The sequence below is a fragment of the Coturnix japonica genome, chromosome 3, assembly GCF_054131305.1.
Source record: "Coturnix japonica strain WE chromosome 3, WE-NBRP24, whole genome shotgun sequence".
NCBI classification, from domain to species: Eukaryota; Metazoa; Chordata; class Aves; order Galliformes; family Phasianidae; genus Coturnix; species Coturnix japonica.
Window position 1 is genome coordinate 48,148,091 of NC_140665.1, and position 23,155 is coordinate 48,171,245.

The following is a 23,155-nucleotide window of genomic DNA, read 5'->3' on the forward strand; positions in this document are numbered from 1 at the left end:
TGATGACTTCACCAAGAAATTAAAGGTCCATTAATATAAAAAAAGATAATTCTAGAGCAGTCAATAGAAACCTAGCTTAGTAATAAACTGAGCTCTAAGTAAGAACTGATTTCTAGCACCTATATCCCCAGATGTTTCTCTGCTATGATTTCAAGCATTTATCTTTCCATAAGTTTTCAAAACAAAAGTCTAGCTATCATTTTGTGTGAGCCACTAACAGGGGACACAGCTCAGAGACTTTAGATTATCAAGGAAAAGAAAAACCCCGAAATACTGTCTAATGTACAAAAGTAAAACCTCTTCCTCTTTCAGTCCTTAATCTTATGAGTTCCACAATCACTCATAGCACTATCACCATCTAACGTACTGATGGCTTGAGGGTGTGGGGCAGGAGGGGGGACACCACCAGAACTGATTAACGTGAGGGTTCTTATTATCAGCATCACTTCTCCTTCATAAAATAACTCATTCATAAAGTAAGTTCTCCTCACATAATCAATAAAAAGCATTTCTTCCACCGTTCTGTTTAATCACCTGCACCTTAACCAAGCAGACATGCCTGTTGTCTCACCAGGAGTTGGGCGTAGGTTTGCTGAGAACAGACATCACTTGGAACAGCAACAATAGCTTCAAAGCTTCCTGTCTTCCCCACTCTGCTAAGCAGGGATGGAACCAGATGAATTGCTGGCCTCTCCCCGCCAGCAGGGATGCAAAGGGCAACTCCCTCACAAAGGTCACAACAGGACAGACAGAAGGGTAATACATTCAGCTTTGATCATGAATGCTCTACTGTCCCCTCTGTAATCACCCATGCCTGATACTTGCACAGAAAGACTTGTGCAGCATGTTCCTATTTTCAGCATTTCCAGTGAATGCATTTTGCCTGCAAAAAACGACTGCTTAGACGTGTTCAAAATACCTTAAAGTAAATTAATTCATTCCATTCCAATCCATCCATAAACCCCTTAGCATCCCTCAAATTCAAACCGGAAAGCTTTGCCTTGTAACACAGGAACTTGTGGAAAAATTTGAGTTGTAAACCATCCTAATCAGAAGGGCTACAGAGACCACTTTTAAGCCTTAGTCATTCCAATGCAGACAATCTTGGAAAACACAGTAGGAAGCCTATCAACACTATTTTCAGCCCTCTCTACAAAATCAATGACTGAAACCCTTCCAGCAAGCAGTTATCATGCTCCAGACTGGACACTGAAAGGTAGCTACACGCTTCAACACTTCACAGTGAAAATCGCAATATGAAAGACTAAGAAAGAGTGAAAACAGTCTTTGTCCACACACTTGCTTAACTAGCAAGATCACAGAGCAAGACATCTCTTACAAAAGCCAATGTTACCTTCTTAAGTCTTCCCTCACAGAGTATTTTCGGGAAACTAAGCAGACATGGGTGGTAAGACCAGAGTCTTTGAAAAAGAAAAGACATGAGACCTATAAAACCACAAGTGGCAAAATAACACAGAAAGAGACTCAACTTTCAGTGCAGGAATTAGGGAGAGAGAATGAAGCTAGTATGTAACAGGTCCAAGTAAGCGATGAAGAGTGACTCTTCACACAACACTATGCAGTGAGTGATCAAAATCCGTAGGAGTTCAGGGGAAGGTGAACAGGCTTGTTAAAGAAAATGCCACAGAAGTCTCATCTGACTCTGAAGGACAAAAAGAAATGGCTGAAGACTAGAGGGAACCTACTGAAGGGAACACACAATATTGTCTTTTGTGCAGTCCTCTAAAACGCATTCCTTCCTGGCATTGGCACAAAATGGGGCATTCAGATAGCACAGGATATAGCGCTTCTGTAATTGCACTACACATAGCACCAAACATAAAGAGCAGCTTCCTTTTAATTACTTTCACCCAAAAACTTAACAGAGCTGTTACCCCTTGCCTATTTAAAGCTAGTATTCATGTTAGTAAAATAGCAGCACAAAATTTCTCCCCAAAGTCAAAATTATACTTCTTTTAAATTCAGGTAATACTAGGACATATGCCACATTAAATCGCACAGCTGTCCTCATAGGTTGTAGTTCAACTGGAGACATGAACAGTAAGCAGGAAACTGTAAGAGTGAATGACATCAGAAACTGCATCTTGAGTTTAAAAATGAGTGAACTTGTGCCAGGAATGCAATAACTTGACACAAATAGCTGGTAGCATACAAGAAACTGAGGTGAAAGCAATTCTATAGTAGATGATAACTAAAACTCTAAAAGTGGTATGTACTTGCAAAGATAGAACTTAAAGCCAAGTTTTTTCATGGCTCTCCTTAAAAAGAAAAGGCATAAAAAAAGGACTCAGAAGAAAGGGAAAAAAAAAAAAAAATCATTTCTCCTATTTTCCATTTAGGCTTTCTTATTACAACACTGCTTTAAGGCTATAAATTAAAGACAAGATTAAAATATAATGCTATAGAAATTGAACAATGAATTGTGCTGGCTTGTCATGTTTCTGGAGAAAAAAAAAAAATCCAGATGAAATACAGGTTTAACCAGAAAAATCTCTCCCTATAGAAGACATAAAAGCACACATAAGCCAATCATGTCATACTTCAACATACTAAAAAAAATAAATCACCATACCACAGCTACAGAGTGAGAAAATACAGGTTTTTTCCATCCAGCAGGTTATTCCCTCTAGACATGAATTAGACAATACCAAGAAAAAAATAACTAAAGTCTATTGCATTATACTCCCAATAATTTGAAGGCAGATGGGGTCGGAATACACATACAGTTACGTTTTTCAGGAGCAAAGCTGGACTGAAGATACACATGCAGCTGTTGGTCCCTATTGCATGCACTAGGCCACAGCCTCATCAGGTTTCACTACCATCACACTAGCTCATCTCAGTGACCTTCCTGAGGTTATGGGACTGGCTTCACCTCACAGTATTAGGCCATTAAGTACTGTTGGGCCCCTAAGGTTGAAATTTTGGCTCAACTGAGAAGAAAAAGGAAGGGATCAGAGATTCTCTTGTTAAGGATTTACCATTCGGCCCCAGGCAGCCAGGCTCTACAGCAGTGCAACAGCAAATGCTCATCTTGAAGAACCAGTTTCCAGGAAAGAAGAATGAGAACAGTAATTAAGGCTCACATTCAGACCTCAAACAGCTGGCAGCATCTCAGCTCTAGCTCTTCATTAATCCCAACCACCACCAGAAGGGGACTGCTGACCAGAGAAAGTTGGAAGACAGATGAGCAAAAAAGAAAAGCATGATGTACATCGTATTTTCCTGCTCACTTTGGTGTATATTCTCTGCCTACACCACAGTTATGCATCTGAAAAGTTTCTTGAGATGCACAACACAACATGTCTCACACCTTGTTCCTCCTTTTTTAAGAACAAACTACATCACTTACTGACCAGCTACATTTGGCAAAGGCATTCTTTCTATGCTGAAACAGATTTTGTTTGGCAAACTACATAAACAAGAGGAAAGCAGAGCTTACCCATATGTTCTCTGCAGATAGACCTGGCACTCTAAGTTTCAACAAAATATGCTATGAAAGTCAACATTCAGCAGTTATATGGAAAACATATTAAAACAGAGAACACACATGCCCTAGGTAGACAAACCCAAATAGTTTCCGAGCCAATACCACAAGTTGTCTTCAGGGACACTACTGACAACATCCTCCTTGACTTCATAGTAAAAGCAGTATCCTACTTGTGGCAAGATGCAACTTGCACTCATTCTCAGGTATTTATATATATTAAAGCGTGAGCAAGGCAAAAAACAAAAACAAAACAAAAACCCAAACAAAATGGCAGTATACTGTAGCTGTAACCAAACGCTTCTGGAGCTTTATTATATAAGCCCATGTAGCACCTAGACTATATATACTACTTTGTAGTACTATGCATTCCAGACAGAAACAAGAAAACATTTCTCTGCCCAGTATACCAATGCATGCAAATGCACGCCTATTTGTCTGTTGGTTGCGTTTAAAATAGCTGTAATTAAATTAGGTTTAGAATAGCTCTCGATTGCTATGGAAGCACTTTCACATGCATTATCCATATTTTGCTGCTTTTTCCAAATAAGCTTTTTGGATTATACCTGCCTATCAACTTTTCCATCCCCCCCAAAAAAGGGTTTTTAAATCCACAAAGCTTAAAATATGATGGCTCCCCATACTGTAGAAGATTAGGGTTTGTAACAATCCAATAAAACCATCCTCCTTGTAAAGATACAATTAGCAGTGTCAGCCTAATACAACACAAATATGGAGTCTTTAGCATGGTATAAGAACAGTCACTCAACAGGGCCTTTAAGTCACATGGACGCATTAGAAGAAAGAAAGATGACACTCTAAGTGTCTGCACCAAGGGAAATATGTGAGAGGATACTTTTTTTTAATCTAAAAATACTGTCAGATCTATCCTACACTCTGGAAAATTCTTTCTATCCTATTTTGTTGCTTGCAACCAATGTGTATTACTAAATCAATGGAAGTTACTTAACATACATCAGCTGCCTCATTACTCCACTCAAACAACAAGTTCCAAGTACATCAGAATAAACGAATCCATCTTAGAATCTGTTGGTGACATAAAGTGCTGTCCATAAATACTGCATCAGAGATTTGGCAATGAAACATTTACAGAAGTTTAAGCACAGAGGCTCTGTTCCATCTAAGGCTTGAAAAACTCATTTTGAATGCTCAGATGTTGCTTCCCAATACACAGAGGCTCAAAGAACCACTGAGTCTTCCTCCATCAGGAAACAAAAGCAAGCAGAAGAATCAAAAGCAAGAAGTGGAGGAAAGTTTATGATTCCACTGTGACTTTTTCCTCATCCCATTAGAGCCTGTTTTAACTCTCTTTTTTCTTCATGCTAAGTACATAACAAAACATGTCAACCAACACATTTTCAAGTTATACTCAAAAGTGAATTTGCAGCTTCTTGCAGAGTAGGGCCATTGCGCTCTTTCACTGACCTCTGCACAGCTCCACACAGTGCCAGGCTTTGTAGGGAATCTACCTTTTTTGTCACATGCTCTTGCCTATACACAATATTTGGACTGAGTGCCTCTGAAATGAATCATCCATGAGCATTTCATAGCACTCATCTCTTCTGCAACTAGATGGCAACAAGAACTGGGGCAAGAACCCAGTCACCACTCCAGCTCCAATATAGCCCAGCACTCTGACTCTCAGCAACAAGTCCACACTCTCACCTCAGAAACTCATTTCATTTCAGAAGAGACATTTTTCACTAAATCAATGAAACCCACAAGGAAATATATTTCCCTAAACTTTCAGCATGGTTGGATGCGTTGGAATTTGTTTTTTCATTTTGTTTTTATACCATTATTCTAACACACTTAATACAGGAGAACTTTTACCCAAAACAAGCCTTTAAATACTTTACCATGTTACTTATGGAAGTATAATTACATTAAACTTAAAACACAGTCCCAGTGCTAGCTATAAAGTCACCCACAAGATTACAAGAACCAGACTTTTTTAATGGAAATAACTTACTTTCATTTTATTATTTCAATGAAATTCATACTGTAGCTTCACCCACAACAGGATATGGAATCATTTAAGCCCTTAGAGGCAGAAGCTCAGGAAGCTGAGGAAATTATGGAATTAGGATAGTCATTCCGTATGGCTGAAGACTGATTCTTTAGCCCCAGTCTTCCCATCACCCATACCACCTCTCCCCAGTGTCACAGAATTTAGAATGGTCTGGATTAAAAAGAACCTCAAAGTTTCAACCCCCCTGCTGTGGGGTAGGCAATCCAGCCACCAGACCAGGCTGTCCAGAGCCACATCCAGCCTGGCCTTAAATGCCTCCAGGTATGGGGCATCCACAAACAACCAGTCCCAGTGCATCACCACCCTGAGTGAAAAATGTCCCTGATTCTCTTGTTTTGCATGTGCATAATGCCACCACACAGCTACCAAAGAACCTTCCAAGTGACAGAGAGCCAAACTAGAGGTGATAAGCAGGCCCATCAGGTGATCAGGCAGTGCTTGAACATCTTCAGGGAGGTAAACCGGAACACCACAGAAATGCTGCAAGCAGCAGCTCTGTGTTGTGGAACAACATACACCATGATAAGACACAAGTACACAGCATGGCAGTGAATTATTACAGAGCAAGGCAAAGATTTTAGAAAATACATAGATGCCATTTGGAAGGAACTCGAGAGATGTTGCAGGACTGTATTTGGCATCATGGACTTGAATGAAAGAAGACAGGTATGTCCATCAGCATATTGCTCCCCCCTTTTAAAACATCTCCTTGCTTCTGTTTTCCAAGAAGCAGGTATACAAATTCCAACATACCAAGAGGTAGTTTCCCTGGACTCTACTTTTCTGCCTCACCTTAATTTGCTATTATTATGCTTGAATGTAATTCACAACCAGATTTTAAAATAATCTTCATAACATCTCCAGACATCAAAGCACTCCCATACAATTTAGAGAGGAATTTATAAATTCCTATAATTTCAATTGTAAATTGTATGCTGCTGTTGTTAATGGGCTAACATTACATCAGCACCATCCCAAGATCAGACTTCTCAAAATGTCAAAAATTGAAAGCTATCTGAAAGAAGAAGTTCCCTCTTCACAAGGCAAAACAGTTAAATTAATAAAATACTATTTACCAGCCTCACTGATAACAGAGTGAGTGGCATACAGACTTGAGGCATTCAGTCCCATGTTTGAGAGAGACGAACTAATCCCACAGATTGCTTGCATTCTTTAAGTCTGACACAATTTAGACCTTTTAGAGCAGCATATGTCGAATCTTTAACACACAGACCCTGATCTTGAGTTTCAAACATTACATTAAGTGCTAAAAATAACTCATAGTTCTACTGTTCTATTAGCAGCAGTGATCAGAAGGTCACCTATAAACTTCTGCATCACAGTGACAAGTTTGTGTTCCTGCTTCACATTAAATCCAGTTGCTCATCCTCATTCCTCATGGCTGCACTGAAAGTCCACTGAGACTCTCATGTATGCTTATGTAGATGAATCAGATCATACTGCATTTTCCAGAACACAGACAGTGCTCTAGCTTCCCCAGGAACATAACCACAAGGGTATGGCTGGACACTAATGTGAGATATCTGTTAACAATCCTCAGAGACCTTATGTTTCCCACTGCCTATTACAGAACTTCAGTGTACTTTCCAAATCAGCACAGACAGTAGAGATAATCAGTAGAAGTACATGCAGGGTTTTATGGGAAATTGAATAACTTTTTAGGCCTGTGACCAACACTAGATGAGAAGAATGAGGTATTCTGTACTCAGGAGCAATACTTTTGAATGCTATTTTATAAGGGAAGAATGAACAACCTGGTGGACTGATTTTAACTCGGGAGAGTACTCCTGTTTGTGAACCATGCAGTGATGGACCTTCACTTAAAACAAATTTATGGAAGCCTATTTGATTACTGTTCATCTTTGTTCTTCACTTTCAGGTACTGTAGTGACCTTACTTACACCCAAGTTAAACATTAGGTATCACAAAGAGCAGAGAACAGAAGAAGGAAGTGAGAAGAGAGGAGGGAAAGGGAGAAGACGGTTTTTTTCCCACCCAGAATGAAGATGTGAACAACTTTAAGAAGTTGTGGGAAAAGCAACAACAACCAAAAAGCAGTCTCAGATAGTTTCTCTCTATTCAAATATGGCTTAACATTACCGAACTAAGACTCCTACTGAGAAGATGACACCAGCCCCATGTGCTCCCTGTCAAAACTTCCAGAAATTGTTGTCGACTACAGCAGTGCCCTCAGTACAAGTAGCAGAGATGCATAAGCAGAAAGCTGTGAAGGGTCAATTTATTTTCAGTCAGTCATCACCACAGGCTCCCAGGAACTTCTGTCTATTGCCTACCATAAGCTGGAAAACAATGAAGGTTCCCAATCCAAAGACTAATAACTCCTCAAATTTTCTTTGCTCTCACTTCTATATCTTCTTTATGGAGGACAGAAATCCAGAATCCTCTGACAGTTTTCATAAAACAGGAAATAGTGAAGCTGAACCCTACCCAAGTTAAGGATGATGTGACAAAATACTATCTGAGACAGAAAACCACAGAAAGTGCAGGAATAAAGGACAATACAATCACAAGAGGGAAGATTATTAGAGGGGGAAAAAAAAGGCTGGCAACACACCTTTATGGGAGAAGGAAAAAATATAGGTTATGGTAAAAGCATGATCAGAAGAATGATGCAATCAGGTAAAGGGATGGATATGAACAGCGCACTTTCACCAGAAAATTGCTATTCAAAATTTCCAGTTGAGAAATTTGCCCAACAGAGACCATCTGATTGACCTTTGAATAACCACACTGGCTCAACAACAGTAAGCACAAAACCTTTTCTCATTGTTTTTCTATCACAGTATTTATTTTCAATTGACATAAGTATCAATAACTCAAAAGCAAGCAATCTACAGAGAAGCATTATGGGCACATGAACAGGATAGCATGAAAGTCTTCATAACCCCAAGCTACTTTCTTGAGAAATCCCACCCAGATCACACATTTTAACCCCAATGTTTTTTGTTTGTTTGTTTTTTACTCAAATAGATGTAAAACTCTCATCAACACCTTTGCCTGCAGACACTAAGCTTCATCTACTGTATCCCCTCTCACATGTATACATACCAACCATGGTGAAAGATGTTGGAATGAGAGCCACAGACACCAAAAACACTCAACTTGCCTAAAAGAGCCAAGAGCAGCAGTGCACATCCCACTCCCAAAGTGAGGATCCCAAAGCTAGGCCCAGTAAGCTCAGGGAGAAAGAGCAGATCCTCAGTACATCACACTCCCCATCCCTATGGAAGCTACTATATAGCATAACTCCCTAGCAAAGCAACAGCACATCTTATGCATCCCATCATCAAGCTTCTGAATAACTTGTTTGCTGTTGCAAACAGCACAAATACGTTTTCAAAGAAATAAAATGGAAAAACTAAGATGTTCACAGTATACAATCACATGCAATATTAAGCAGAGTAACCACACACTGACTGCAGGCAACAAAAAAATACTGTCCCTTGGAAGTACTGTAAAGTGGCTGCCTCTATGGCTTGTCCCTTCCAGGAAAACTAGGTCAACACCTTTACAGTAGGAATAACTTTTGTACCTCCCTAGCAAGTACAAAAAAGGCCTCTGTTGACCCTAAAAATAAATACCATACTTCAACAAGTCAAGCCCAAAGCCAATTTATTTTCTTAAAGTAGTAACAGCACACTGCACACTACTTGTTTGTATCTCTAGCACATGAAACCTACATGTCTGATAATTGTATGTGGTTAATACGGTGCAACAACCCCCTGCCCTAGGGCCTTCATCTCCAGCATGCAATTAAGAGCTTGCTGTTTTAATGTTTCAGGGTTTTTTGTGGTTGAAGGAGTAGTTCATTAGTCACAAGAGCTCCTTTTCTTGAACTCTGTTAATTAACGCTCTGCTGTCTGTTCCCACAGTGGAAACAAGAACCAGCATTGCAAAACTGACTGCCTCTTGGCCGCCAAGAAGAAACAGGGTGATCCCTTTAATTTAGTTTGGCTGCCTTCTCGCACCACCATGTGGAACTGTTCTGGCTGATTACAACAAAGTCCATTACTCACCTTCATCTCTCTTGTGTGCGTGCACTCTGGCAAATACTGTGATTACTGCTACACCCATAGGAGCTAGTCAAGGAGCGGCTTGTAAGGCACCAACTGATGCAGCTGCCAAATGGACATGACCATCTCCTACACAGTTATGAAACCCTGATGACTCGTACACTACACTCACAGTCACCAGGAAGGCAGAAGTACAGACACCTGAGAATCACCAGTCATCAGCACCAGCTAATCACATTAATGTCACAAAACTGCATGACATTAGCAAAAATGCTAACACTGCATTTACCTCTTCATTATGGACAAATCCCCAGCAGTCACTGCTGGGTTGTCCTAGGATACACTGTCCTTGCTTGCATGCCTACATTACTCCCCACTTCAATTATGTCAATTATTCTCTTTAGAAGTCATTGTTTGCATGAGCCCGGACACAAAGAGCATCAAGATTAAAGAGCAAAAATCCCAATCCATATCCAAAGTGATCTTGAAACATACCAAATAACACCAAAACAAGAAAGAACACCCCAGCCTGCTGACAGCAGTCATTTCACAGTGCCATCATGCTGTGCCTGCAAAGATTGATGCCATCACAGATTTTGACTTTGAGGAGAGCTTCGCAGGAATGAAAAATGACCAGAGAAGGCTTCAAAAATCTTACTTAAAGTAGCAACTGGCATCTAAGGAATGTGCAAAGAAAGATATGCCAAGTAGGGCAAGACAAATGTTAGACCATGCAGAGCTGCAAGAGCAAAAGCTGCTAGCGGTGTACGTACAAAGTAACAATGAAGGGAGCAGAGAGAGTGAAGGGAACAAGAAGGCAGATGCAACAAGCTAGACACAAAAGACTTTGAAGAAGCGAAACACACTGATAACATTGTTGCAGTGACAGGAGAGACCAGCCTTGAAGCACCCTATACAATAGGCACTTTAAAAAACATTGCTAAAGCATCTCAACTATTTTTTTTTTAAAAAAGATTGTGTCAAAAAGCAAGATTTATCAATTAAACAATCACAAAACCCCTCCACTTCCCCATATTTTTTAATATTTATTTAACCATTTAAAGTAATTGCTTCAAACAACCAGCTGCTTGACACATTTGCACTATTCCACGCTGTCTCAGAGCCCTAGTTACATATGCAGTGATGATGCTGGTTCCCAAAATAGCAGAGAACTCACTGGAGTTCAAGTGCAACACCCTAAATGTAAGAAACCCAATTGTAAAATATAATGGTAAGTAAGCCAAAGATAACTAAGATAAAGAACAGCAAAGCTGGCCAAGGACTCTGAATCACAAGCCCAAAATATTTCCAAACTGACCAGAAGCCTCACTCTCCAAAGTGAAGTGGAGCAGAGGAGAGCAGAAGAGAGCCATACATCTGTGTAAGCCACTGCACCTGGCATCATCACGCAGCAGCTTTTGATTATGAGACAAGAGCGTGAGCAGACACTACACCCTCTTAGTAGGGTGGTAATAAGATTCTGCTTCTTTCAGCACTTTAGACAAATTGGATGTCATTGCTTATGTTGTTTGTTGTTTTGATGGGGATCTTCTGTTTGTTTCCAAAGATCTCTTACAGAATACAACCTCACTGGGGCTGCTTTCAGGGTGTGCATGATTTCTAGGTGCTGGAAGCAGCTTCAGTGGGGGGGGGGCATTCATGGGCAGAGCTAACAAAGATACTTGGGCGAGTGCTTTAAGCAGTCTGCAAAATAAAAAAGTAATTTTTAGAGGATTTTTTTATTTTTTTTTTTATTTTTTTTTTTAGAATACCTAGTGATAATTAAGAATACTGAATGGCAAAAATATATTTCAGTAAAGTAATCATTGAGTTTCCAACTATTACTTCAACCCATGCTTAATTTTTTTGAAGAGTGAGGATGTTATTGGCCTATAAATTTACATGCATTATGCTCAATTACACATGGGTTAGAAATCATACCGTTTGTTCTGTATTTTTCAGCAACCAAACTCACATTAGTTTAAGTGAAACCTGTACACATACGTACAAGCTCACAATTTGGGAAATTAGTACTTCTGCAAATGACAGCTGAACAAGAGTCTCTAGATATGTCTGGCATGTGACTCCTCTGCTGGGAGCTGAAAATCCTCTTCAATTACTCTATCTTGAGATGCCAGGATAAAACTTACAATGCTAAAAGCACACATACAGCATGGCTAGTGGCCCTATGGCTACCTCACAGCACCCAGTTTTCAATTGCCTTGCTGAAGAGACAATTCTATACATCCAAGATTCTCACCAGCTCAGCATCTACACCCTATCATGTGGTCTAAGAAGCCTCCCAAAACCCTCAGTCAAGCTACTTTATCAAATACTGACTTCCACTAGCATCAATGGGAACCATCATTTTGCAGTTGGCTTCCCATCATGGCTAGCAGCACAAAAGTTGTGTTTTTCTTCTATAAAAAGAATCTGAACTAGCTCCAGAAGTCTGTTCCAAATGTTTCTAATTATACCACAAAGATCTAAAAAGTATCAGCTACACATGAGTCAATTACAATTGTTATAAGCCACTCCCGCATGTAGCAACATGAGCTGCTACTCATCTTTTTACACAGCTGTACAAGGTAGTCCACCCAGCAAAGACAATGGGCAGAAGGGTGTTAAGCAAAGCAGGAAGGACAAACGAGGCCAATGATCACCACACGTCTATCTCTTACTACTGTCTCACGCAATATTTTAAGAACTCAGTGTTGTAAGTAACAATTTTCTCAGCAGACAATGAATAGCACACAATCTAATCACAGCTCTGCCATATACAGATCCTATTAGACAATCAAAAACTTTCCAGACATCAGATGCTGTCCTGGTTTTAGTTGGGACAGAGATGATTTTTCCTTTGTAGTATCTGATATGATGCTGTCATTCTCCTAAAGCCAAAACAACATAACACACCAATTATTGCTAAGCAGTGCTGTATGGAGCCATGGACATATCAGTTTCTCACACTGTGCTCATGAGGGGGTTTAGGGGGCACAAGGTGTTGGGAGGATACAGAACCAGGACAGCTGGCCTAAACTGGCCAAAGGAATATCCTATACCATATGTCATCATGCCAAAAAAAAACAAAACAAAAAAAACCTTTTAAAAGCAGTGGAGAACTGGTCAGCCAGCTGCTACTTGGTGACTGGCTGAGCACTGGTTGGTGGGTGGCAAGCAACTGCTTGTATATCACTTGTTTTGTACATGTGCATACAAACACATGCAGACAAACATATTATCATTACTACTCTTTTTTTTTTTTTCTTTTTTTTTTTTTTCCCTTCATTTTCTGTCTCAGTAAATAGATTTTATCTCAACTCATGAGTTCTAATTTGTGGGTTTTTTCCTCCACTTTTCTCCCCCACTGCACTGGCAGGAGGTGGGTGAGCAAATGATGTGTAGAGTTCAGCTACCTGCCAGGTTAAACCACAACAAATGCCTAGTGATTAGGAGTATTTCAACAACCCTAAATGAAGCCATGATCTCTTCTGTTATGCACACAACTTTTCTAACTGACCTTGCCTCCACCTGTTCTGTTGTCACTTTCTGCACAACAACAGCTTGAGTGACTACGAAGAAAGGAGAAACTAGGATTGAACCAGGGCCTGCAAGGTTCACTGTTCTGCAGCAGACACCGCAGGATGGACCTAGATGGAAGATCAACATGCTTTCATTTTCACGATTACACTCTATAGGGACCTCTGCAGTATTCAACATAGCCTAGAGCAACCTAGACCGTTCTATCTCCAGTTACACGAGAAGAGGCCAACCCCTACCTCGCACAACCTCCCTTCAGGTAGCTGTAGAGAACAATGAGGTCTCCCCAACCCTTCTCTTTTCAAGACTAAACAATCCCATCTCCCTCAGTTGCTCCCCATAAGACTTGTGTTCTATACCCCTCACAGCTTCATTGCCTTTCTCTAGACATGTTCTATCACATCAAATTTTTTCTTGTAGCAAGTACTCTGAACACAGTATTCATGGTGCAGTCCCACCAATGCTGAGTACAGAGGGATGGCCACTCCTTGCTCCTGCTGGCAACACTATTTCTGATACAAGCCAGGATGCCGTCAGCCTCCTTAGCCACCTGGGCACACTGCTGGCTCATGTTCAGCTGAGCACCAATCACCACCACCAGGTCAGTTTCTTCCCAAATCTCCCAGCCACTCTGCCCCAAGCCTGTAATGTTGTCTGGTGTTGTTGTGGCCAAAGTACAGGACCTAGCACTTGGTCTGCATTCAGAGACAAAACAGCAAAGACAACAATGCTAATGCTGTTTCTTGTACATAGATAGCCAACTTTACGTTAGTTAAAACTGCACCACATAACACAGACATACTTGAACTCCTCACAATTTTAACTCCCTACCTTTAAAAAGAGAGTAACACAGCAGCTCCCAACTGAGGCATACAGGAAGATTAAGGCTGAAGCACCAGAGGTACTACCATAATGATACATAACACTTAAATCAAGAAGTGCACAAGGCACAGAGTACACTTATTACGCATAGATACTTCATTTCTCAAGGATCAGTTTCAGTCATCTTAATACTTTTAAAATCTTTATAAAAGTACTATAATTAGCTAGGAACATCCTGGTACACAGGACCTAATAAAGCAGCAAAACATGGAAGCAGCATAAAACTGTCCTAACTGCAACCATCAAAACAGATTCCCCACTCCCCTGCTGCCAGCAAGTACCCACTGTGGAAGCACTGCACTCGGACCAGTCCATTTTAATGCTCCAGCTTTCGCACCATTGCATCAAACACACATCTGCCCCCTCAGAGTACAAGATCGCTGAATTTATAAAACATTTATCTTTTGATTCCTCCTTCAACCACAGTTTCCATTATAGCTTGCATTAGGAATGCCAAAAATTACTAAATTATCTTTTGCCTCAATCCCTTGGGGACCCCACTAGTGAAGCTAGCAACAATCTTGCACCTTGTAGAGGACGGCTAGCCAAGCACTGACTAGAAATCCCTGCTACAAGTGCTGAGGAAGCAAGGGAGATGAGAAAACACTCCAGTTAGGCTTTGCAGTACTCCTATGGGCACAGCTGCATCCTGGACCTTCACGTGCTTTTCAGTCCACATTCCTCAGGCATGTCTGAACTTGCACTCACAGCCCTCCTTCCTAGGGAGCCTCCTGCACAGCAGGACAAAAATAGGGCTTCAGCTCTTATTGTTCTCATCTCCCTCCTATCCTCAACCGAAACACAAGCTTCCTCAGCAGCACAGCACTAGTATCCACTCAGTACATCATTCTGCTTCCTCAATACTGAAGCCATGATACTGCGACCCCGACAATGAGGCCAGCAGGTCTTCATCCTACTTTGTACATCTGGCCATAACTAAAGGGCTGCCTTTTGGCTATCACAGTGAGGACACAGCCCTCTCACCACACTTAGTTCATGGAGGAGGAAACACCCTGCCAAGGACTTCAGCTCAGGACAATGGGCAACAGCAGGCAGAAATCCCCCTTGGTTACACAGGGGTCTTTTGCGAGGCACAAAGGCAAGAAACTCAACAGAAGCCTTGCCTCATTGACCAGTAAATTTACAACACAAACAAAGGAAGCAACACCTTAAGCCCTGCACTTCTGTTTGGGCTGGGAAAGCATCTGTATCTGAAAAGTTATCTTTTATTTAATGACAGAATAGGCTTATTACTGAGCTGTTCATAAAGCATTCACCCAGCAAACTTCATTCCAGTCATACAAGACTCGGTGAGATAAGAAAAGATATCATTAACATTAAAGATAAAAGGATGACAACCTAAGCAACCTTCATTTTGCATGCACAAGACAGAGACATCAGGATCACATTAGCCTAGAAGTGTGTATCAACATTCCTTTAGCAAAAGCCTTAGCCCTTGATGAGCACCAATTAAGTCCTAAATGGAGATCTCTCCTTTGATCAAAAAGAAAGATAAGTTCATATATGCACCACAGAGCTTTGATTGTAACACCACAGCAGATGCTTAGTTTCCTTGCACCTAACTACTAATATTACAAACAGTCCAAAAGCTGAATAGATTTTGGTACTACAGTGACCGAGATGCAAAAGGCTATGAGAAACAAGTAAGAGAAAGTACTCAAGCTCAATACTAATGCATTATTACAGTAGAAGTCAGTCAGACACTGAATGAATGTCTGTGGGCCAAAGTTACAAAGATCAGTGATTTGGTCTCACCAAACCAAAACACAAATGCTTGATTTTATCCATTTGTAATATTTGATCAAAAACATCTGTTTCATAATACCATAAAAATCTACTTTAATAGGTAAACTACTATCTTACTATTTTTAAAACTATTTTAAAAAAGAACAGGCAGATTCAATGCACCTCCTTCTTGCAAATCCTCCAAGCTGTGAAATGTTACTGTAGATCCACTGAAAAGATGGAGGCAGGCATATGGAAATCCACAGACAATCTCCTTATGCAAAGCAAGCAAGCATGGCCCAGGGATATGAATGACACCTCAGACACTCACAAGTCATCTCACTGTAGAAATGAGAGCCCAAATGACAAAATATATACCCTGCCTAAAATCAGACAAAGATCCAGAGTCAAAAAGCATTTTTCTTTGAATTTCCTACCTCTTATTGCAAGCTTGTGAAGAAACATTAAGATCTGAGACCAAGTCTGAGACCAAAAAAAAAAAGGGTCCTGAAGAACTACTGTGAATATATAGGAGATTGTTGGAGAGGCTCCAGCTCTGTTAGCTCTTACCAATCCTCTCCTTCCCTTCTCTAGGTTAGCCTTGAAAACATCAGAATCTCACTACCTCCTCTTTTTGACAAGACTTTCATATTTGGGGTATCTGGAGGATAGAGCCAAGAGATGTTGCCAAAAATAACAAATCACCAGGGAGGTGAAACCTAAGTAATGTTGGCAGGAAGATGCAAGATACAAATAGGACTAATAACACTACAGGTATGGAAAAAAAAAATGCAATGGTAATCAATTTTCTCCATTTATCCACAGAGATGCTGTTAGGACATAAGTATTCACATATTTTTGCTGTGAAACTTTCCTGCAACGTAGATTTTATTCTATGATGCCTGGAAGGAACTCATCTGTTAGAACATGACTTAAATCAGGCAATCCAGAAGTTTAGATTTAAGAATTCAAATGAAAGAACAAATACCACCCCTCCCTCCTCAAAGGAAAAAAATAAATAAATAAATAAAAGAAACATGCTTCTAAACACTTGTTGACAGGCTGTAGGCCACATCACTCATAACTGCAATTCATCTAGTTACATCTGCTGGGTAACAGCCTTTTGTCAGATTCTCTTATAATAAAACATCATGACAAATTTCAACACAAATTTTATCTAGTGCTCTGTATTTTGTCTTCCATTTGCTTTTATGGTGTGGAAGACAGTGTACAAACAGAGAGAGGCATGATACTTAGCCAAAAGGCCTTACAAGCTGAAAACAGAGTCCCAGGCAGAAACATGAGGAACAAACTCATAGCAACTAGAATTATGAATATCTGACACACTTCATAAAAGATGAGAGTGTCTACAGAAGTCTCAAACAATGGAAGAAAAAATACTTCTGACCACTGTAGAAAAAGCATGCAAGAAAGAAGAAAAAAATACTACTGATGCAACAGCGAACTGCTACTACTAAGCAGTTAAGAGAAATTTCTTCTGCTAACAATACATCTCTAGTTGGTTAATACAGAACAAACATCTTGCCTTTTAACAGCTCTACCTATATCAAGGTACTACCTAAACATATATGCCTCCTGCCCACTAACTGTCCCGTATCCTAAAATTCTTTGTCACAGCTGCATTACATTTCTAAAAGTTACAGTCAACTTTACAGTAATGCCCGTCAAGATCTTAGCATTTAAAATGTTCCTTTTCAAGACACTATGGTGACAGCCCTCTGCTTTTAGACCTCTGATGTTTGGTTAAAATAGTTTGAACAGACCCTTAATGGCAAAGCAAACAGAGCAGATTGTGAGGGGAAAAAAATAAACAAATTGGAAAAAAAAAAAATCACAGAACCCATAAGCAACAAAAACAACAAAAAAAAATTAAAAAAAAAAAAAAAAAAAAACATGAACATGTGAACACAGAGGTCGACCGGTATACTTTTTTCATACACATTCACTTAGCAACAATGAATGAATAATTTGAAGCTAGCACTAGAACAAACTGGTTGTGCAGCTTTTTGCTTTTAAGTTTCAACCATCAGACAAATGCTAAATATATTTATTTAGTGTTTTCACCTTCTGCTAATGAAACATTAGAGGTCAGCTACGTTCAGAATTTGAGCTGAAATACCTGAAAAGAGGGTGTACATTCAACATCACTTTCTCATCTACATAATAAAAACTATTTACAAATATTTTTAGTAACCAAGCAAACAGAGAAGTTAAGGTTTATTAGTGTTAGATATTTTCAAAATACTTTCAACACAATAGTATCCAATTCAGAATACTTAAGGAAAAAGAAATTGAGTGTTATGTGCTACAACTGTTTCTGAAACCCAGTTATGGTTTGTAGCACCCAGTACACAGTTAACACAGCTGACCTTGTTGAAATCTCTCTGGGTAAGCAAGATAATTCTAAAAAAAGAACACGAGGCCCTCTTGATTAAATGCTAACTACTAATAAATTAACAGATTCCTCCTCCTTCTTCCAGCATACCTATAAATAAAAATAGTTGCCCTCAAGTTTTACCAGGAATGGAAATCAAGAGTGTTTTGTGACATAACAGCCGCTGGAATAAATGACATCCATGAACTATTTGGTAATGGAATAAGTGAACCAGGGGTGCGATAAAAGGACTAAAGCGCCAGCTTGATCCAGAGCTAGCTGAGCACACAGCTACAGTAACAAAGGCCAGATTGTAATGGAGACTCACAACAAGAAGGCATCTAACCACAAGCGTGTCAAACTGTCTTTACCATGTAAAATTTGGCTTGAAGTCATAAGTCACGTAAGTATGTTAGGCCTGGGGGCAGGGGGAAGAGGTGGAAAACAAAGAGATGATACAACAATGTTGCCAAGTAGGGTGGCGACATTTTTCATATGGAAGAATCTTCCCCTTATGCAGTTTTTGTTCCTCTCCCATATCCTGTGGGGTGACCCTAGCTGCAATGTTTTTAGTAGCCAGTCCTGAGACTACAGAACATGTCTCCACATTATAACGTTATAATGTTTTCTTCAAATTGTTCTCTTCCAGAAAAGTTATGCCACTTCTGTACTGGACATTTCTTCACATGCATGGCTTTATGTAACAAAATAGGTTCTTGCCAGTTTCTTCACCCAGGATGGCCAGAACACAGGAAACTACAAACCCATCATCAGATGAACACCAGCAGCAGTCCTGAAGATGTGCAGCAACTTCTACAGCTGTCAGTCCACCCCACCATAACCCAAATTACTTGAGAAGTTGTAGATGCCCCATTCTTGGAGGTGTTCAAGGCCAGAGAGAGCAAGGCCCTGGGCAGCCCGATCTAGTGTATGATATAGTGGTTGACAGCCTTGCCTGCACTGGGGGATAGAACTAGATGATCTTGGAGGTCCCTTCCAACCCAAGCCATTCTGTGACTCCTTTGTGAGTTCCAGCAGATAATTCAGTCTTGAGGGCACACACAAGAAGGTTGTGAGAAAGAAGTCTGAGCCTGTAAGCATCTTAGCTCACCCAGGAACAAGGCCGTAAGTCAAATGCTACCAGGAAAGAGTTGGTTTATGTCCCAGCAAGGATTAATTAATAAAAGAGAATCTATCATCCCTGTTCAGTCAGTTTCAAGAAAACACTGCATGCCATCCACTCTACGTACACCCTGCAAAGAAGTCAGTTCAACGTAATGACCCGATCAAAAAGTACATTCTCACTGCTAAAGACAGAAACCAACAACTGCTCAAGGCCACATCACACTGTTAAAATAAAAATAAAAATAAAAAAATCAGGTAAATACATCATCACTTCTTCTGAACAGAAACACCTATATGAATATCAGTTTACAAACACTGATGCTGAAGATCTATCATATTCTTGGTCAGAGCTTAAGAAATGCTTCACCTACAAAGCTGCTAGTGAGTAAAAGCACGACTCTTCAGCAGTAGCCTTGATGTTACCCTTAGCTGCACAGTCTGCTACTGTCAATATAAGTATAGTATGCTTTGCCAGGAAAAAAAGCAGCATTCTAGAGTGAATTAACAAGAGCAGGCAAGCAACTGCTTTTTCTATCAGCTATTGTTGACAACAATAAACAAAGCACTTTTTAAGACCTGCTTACAAAAATCTAGAAATATTCACAATTCCAACATTATTTCTATATATGCTCTATTCTAAATTATAGACAAAGGTTATTGACAGGATCTGCATAGAAGCAAATAGCTCAAAAATCATAAAGAGACTCTTCAAGGTAAAGGGTTGCTCTGTTAAAAAAAAAAGCACAAGTTTTGTCTGCAGGAAGCCCAGTTCACCATAAGTCAATTAGCTAACTGCCCTGGAGAAGATACATAACTTACTTTTGGGACGTGCTTCATGAGAAGGGGGAAAGTTTCTACGTGCCTTTTGATTGGAATAAGCATTGTTGGTTTTTTTTTAATGTGAAAATAAATTTTAATACAACATATAATAAATATGCATGATTATCTATCTATCTATCTATCTATATCAATTATCAGATGTTTGATTGTAAACATATCTGAAATAGAAAAATAGTTATTGGAGAAAAATTCTTAGTTTTACACTGAGCATTAAAATGTCCCAAGCAGGACTTATTTTTGCTTCTCCATGTTCTTCCAAAATGTCTCTGCCACTGTACAGTATACACGCATCATGCAAAACCTATCTCCCACCACCGTTATTCATGTCATTCTCCTATAATACATCTCCATAGCACAACAGTACTAACTACAGACAACAAATATCACCAGCCAAACTTCTTCTCCAGAGCTTGAACAGTTCAGCACAGATCACAGTTTTACCCTCCCGTGTGGAGTCCTATATAGCAAGAGTCAAGTAACTGGCATAAGCTCCCTTCCAAGCATCTAGTGTATTTATAAAACCAACCATGAGAATTAAAGATAATGCTCCTAAGGTAAAATACAGACTACTGATATCTGCGGAAAATGCAGTGGTTGTGAGCTGGAGTGGATAAGCATTTTGGATTAAAAATAAGCCAAGAAACAGTGTTAACAAGACTATTAGGTAGCCACTGAAGTGTTAATCCCCATGTGCGGAGATGAAAACACAGCCATAAAGTTTTCCACATCTCGTGTCTTTATGACAGTGCTGTCAGGCAGGGAGTGACGTAAAATGACGCCGTGCACCAAGAGGTCAAATGCTTACCTGGAAACCGAAAAACAACAGCAGAAACAAAAGTCACTGTCAGCCTTTAATTTATTCCTTTGAATTTCAAAGGACACGTGTTAGCATTAGTCAGGAGATACACCTTCCTACTAAAGTCAGGCCTCAAATTATTCTGCATAACACTAATTGAGGGTCCGGCTAAAGAGTTACCTGTTCAAGGAACCTGCAAGTAAAATAAATTATGCAAGAAAGCAAGCCAAGCGTGCATGAGTGTAATAAAGCCTTTAAAAATGATTAGCAGGTTTACTCTTTAATCTGGCGAGTTAACAAACTTTCAGTGCCCAAGAGAAAAAACACGATCAGGGAACGGCATTGTATAAATATTCCACATGCCAAAGCAAAAGGCTTATTTCAGTGTAACAATGCACTCCTGTTTCAACCAATACCAACAGAAGAAAGAATCTTTCCACAGAAGTTATTCGTGTGTTAACGCATAACTTCACAGCGCGTTGGCACACAATACACAGGGAACTTCTGGGGCAGCCGCACGGTGACACTCAAGAGGACCGGGAGGACCCATCCCGCACTGCAGACAAAGTGAGCCTGACTTCCCAATTTGACTCAGTCCTGAGCCCGACTCCTGCCAAGCGTTGACCGCAGGCATGTGGTCTAATCAGCGTTATGGTCCTGAGACGTTGAAGCAATGGCTGCTGCAAGCGAGTGCCGCTCCTAATTCAGGGAAGCTTCCAACTCACAAAGCATTCATAACTTCACATCAGATTCAAACCGAGAGAAAACACTTAATGGAAGACGACCGCACTAAAACCCGGTCCTACAAGAGAACAGCAGCCTAGTTCGTAAGTCTCAAGTCCCTCACCGAATTCACTGCTACGTTCCCCGACATTTACAGACCGTAGAGCAGGAACTGAGAGTGCAAACCTCCGATCGCTATTCAGAAAGCACTCGCAGAGTCCAACCAGATTTGACAAAACGGCTATCTGAACTGCCCTCACACAAAAAAACACACCACCATCTCAGTGCAGACTCCCCCCAGGGAAGCCCGGAGATGGCAGCAGCAGCAGCAGCACCCGGCGGGCACCGCTGTAACAGCCAACTTCTTCCTTTCTCTGCTTCCCGGAGCACAACAAACTTTGCAAACTCTGCAAATCAGGGGGAACGTCGGGGAAAGACCTCAAAAACTAAACAGTAAGCGTAGATACGGAGAGAATAAAAGCACAGGAGCAAAGAGATGGGGTGGGAGAGCTGCAGGGGCCGGTATTCAACTTCCCGAGCAGCAGCCCCGAAGCTTAATCCCACCACCGTTCTGCGGGATTCGCGGATCTCGCCTTGAATCAGTTTATAAAGTTTTCGCTTAGCGTATAAAATCGAAATGTTTCCGACCAGCGGGTGGCTGCTACCTGGAAACCAGGGACTTACTTAACTCCTCGCCCGAAGGAGAGGAGCTGGCACTGCCCTGTAAGCAGAGCAGCTGCGCGGCCACAGCAGGGGACGGAGCAGGAGAAGGCTCCGCTGAAACGCCCGTACGGCGAGCAGCCCGCCCGCATCCTCCCTCCCTGCGCCCAGCCCGGAGAGAAGCGCCCATAGCCCATAGCAGTGGGACAGGGGCTGCCACCGCCACGAGGCCACCCGGCTGCCGGCAGAGCGAGAGCAGCTGCGGCTCCCACAAGGGCAGGCGGCCCTGCTCCGCCGGCAACAGAAAGTCCTAAAGTCCTCGCGGGCCGTGCCGGGCTGGGCGGCGCGGATACTCTTACCTTTGGTCCAGTCCACCACTTGCTTCGGACTCCACTTGGTCACCGGCTCCATGGCGGGCTCAGCCCCGCCGGGACCGCCGCCCGCCGCGCTCTCGGACGCGGACTCGCCTATTCTCAAGCTCCCATCCCCGCTGCCCCGTTCCACGCCCGCCCCGCTCCGGCCGAGCCGCCCCTTCGGACCGGCTCCTCCCAGAGCCAGCCCCGCAGCCGCCCCGCCCCCAGGTGAAGTCGGCCGGGTTGGTGCCTGCTTCCTCCCCCAGCGGAACTCCGCGGGTGGCGGCCCGTGGGCTGGGCCGGAGAGCCGGGGCGATGGCTGCGACCCGGGCTATGGGAGGAAATGGCCCATAGAGTGAGGCTGCCCCGGGGAGAAAGGAGAGGAGAGATGGGACGTCTCGGGGAGGAATCGGGTGCCTGAGTGAAACAAACTCTTTGAAAAGAAAAATAGAGCGATTTTCTGCGCCAGTATTAAGAAG

The 23,155-nt window shown here is 41.4% G+C and overlaps 1 protein-coding gene across 4 annotated transcripts in view; it reads right to left on the minus strand.

The window, feature by feature from the left end:
- CNKSR3 (CNKSR family member 3) overlaps positions 1 to 22,820 on the minus strand; it is a 58,955-nt gene extending 36,135 nt beyond the window's left edge. For all 4 annotated transcript variants that reach the window (XM_015858202.3, XM_032443299.2, XM_085541522.1 and 1 more), the window contains exon 1: positions 22,683 to 22,820. In XM_015858202.3, the coding sequence (XP_015713688.3) occupies positions 22,683 to 22,734 (52 nt within the window). In that variant the 5' untranslated portion in view covers positions 22,735 to 22,820. The remainder of the gene's footprint in view (positions 1 to 22,682) is intronic.
- Between the last annotated feature and the right edge of the window lie 335 nt (positions 22,821 to 23,155).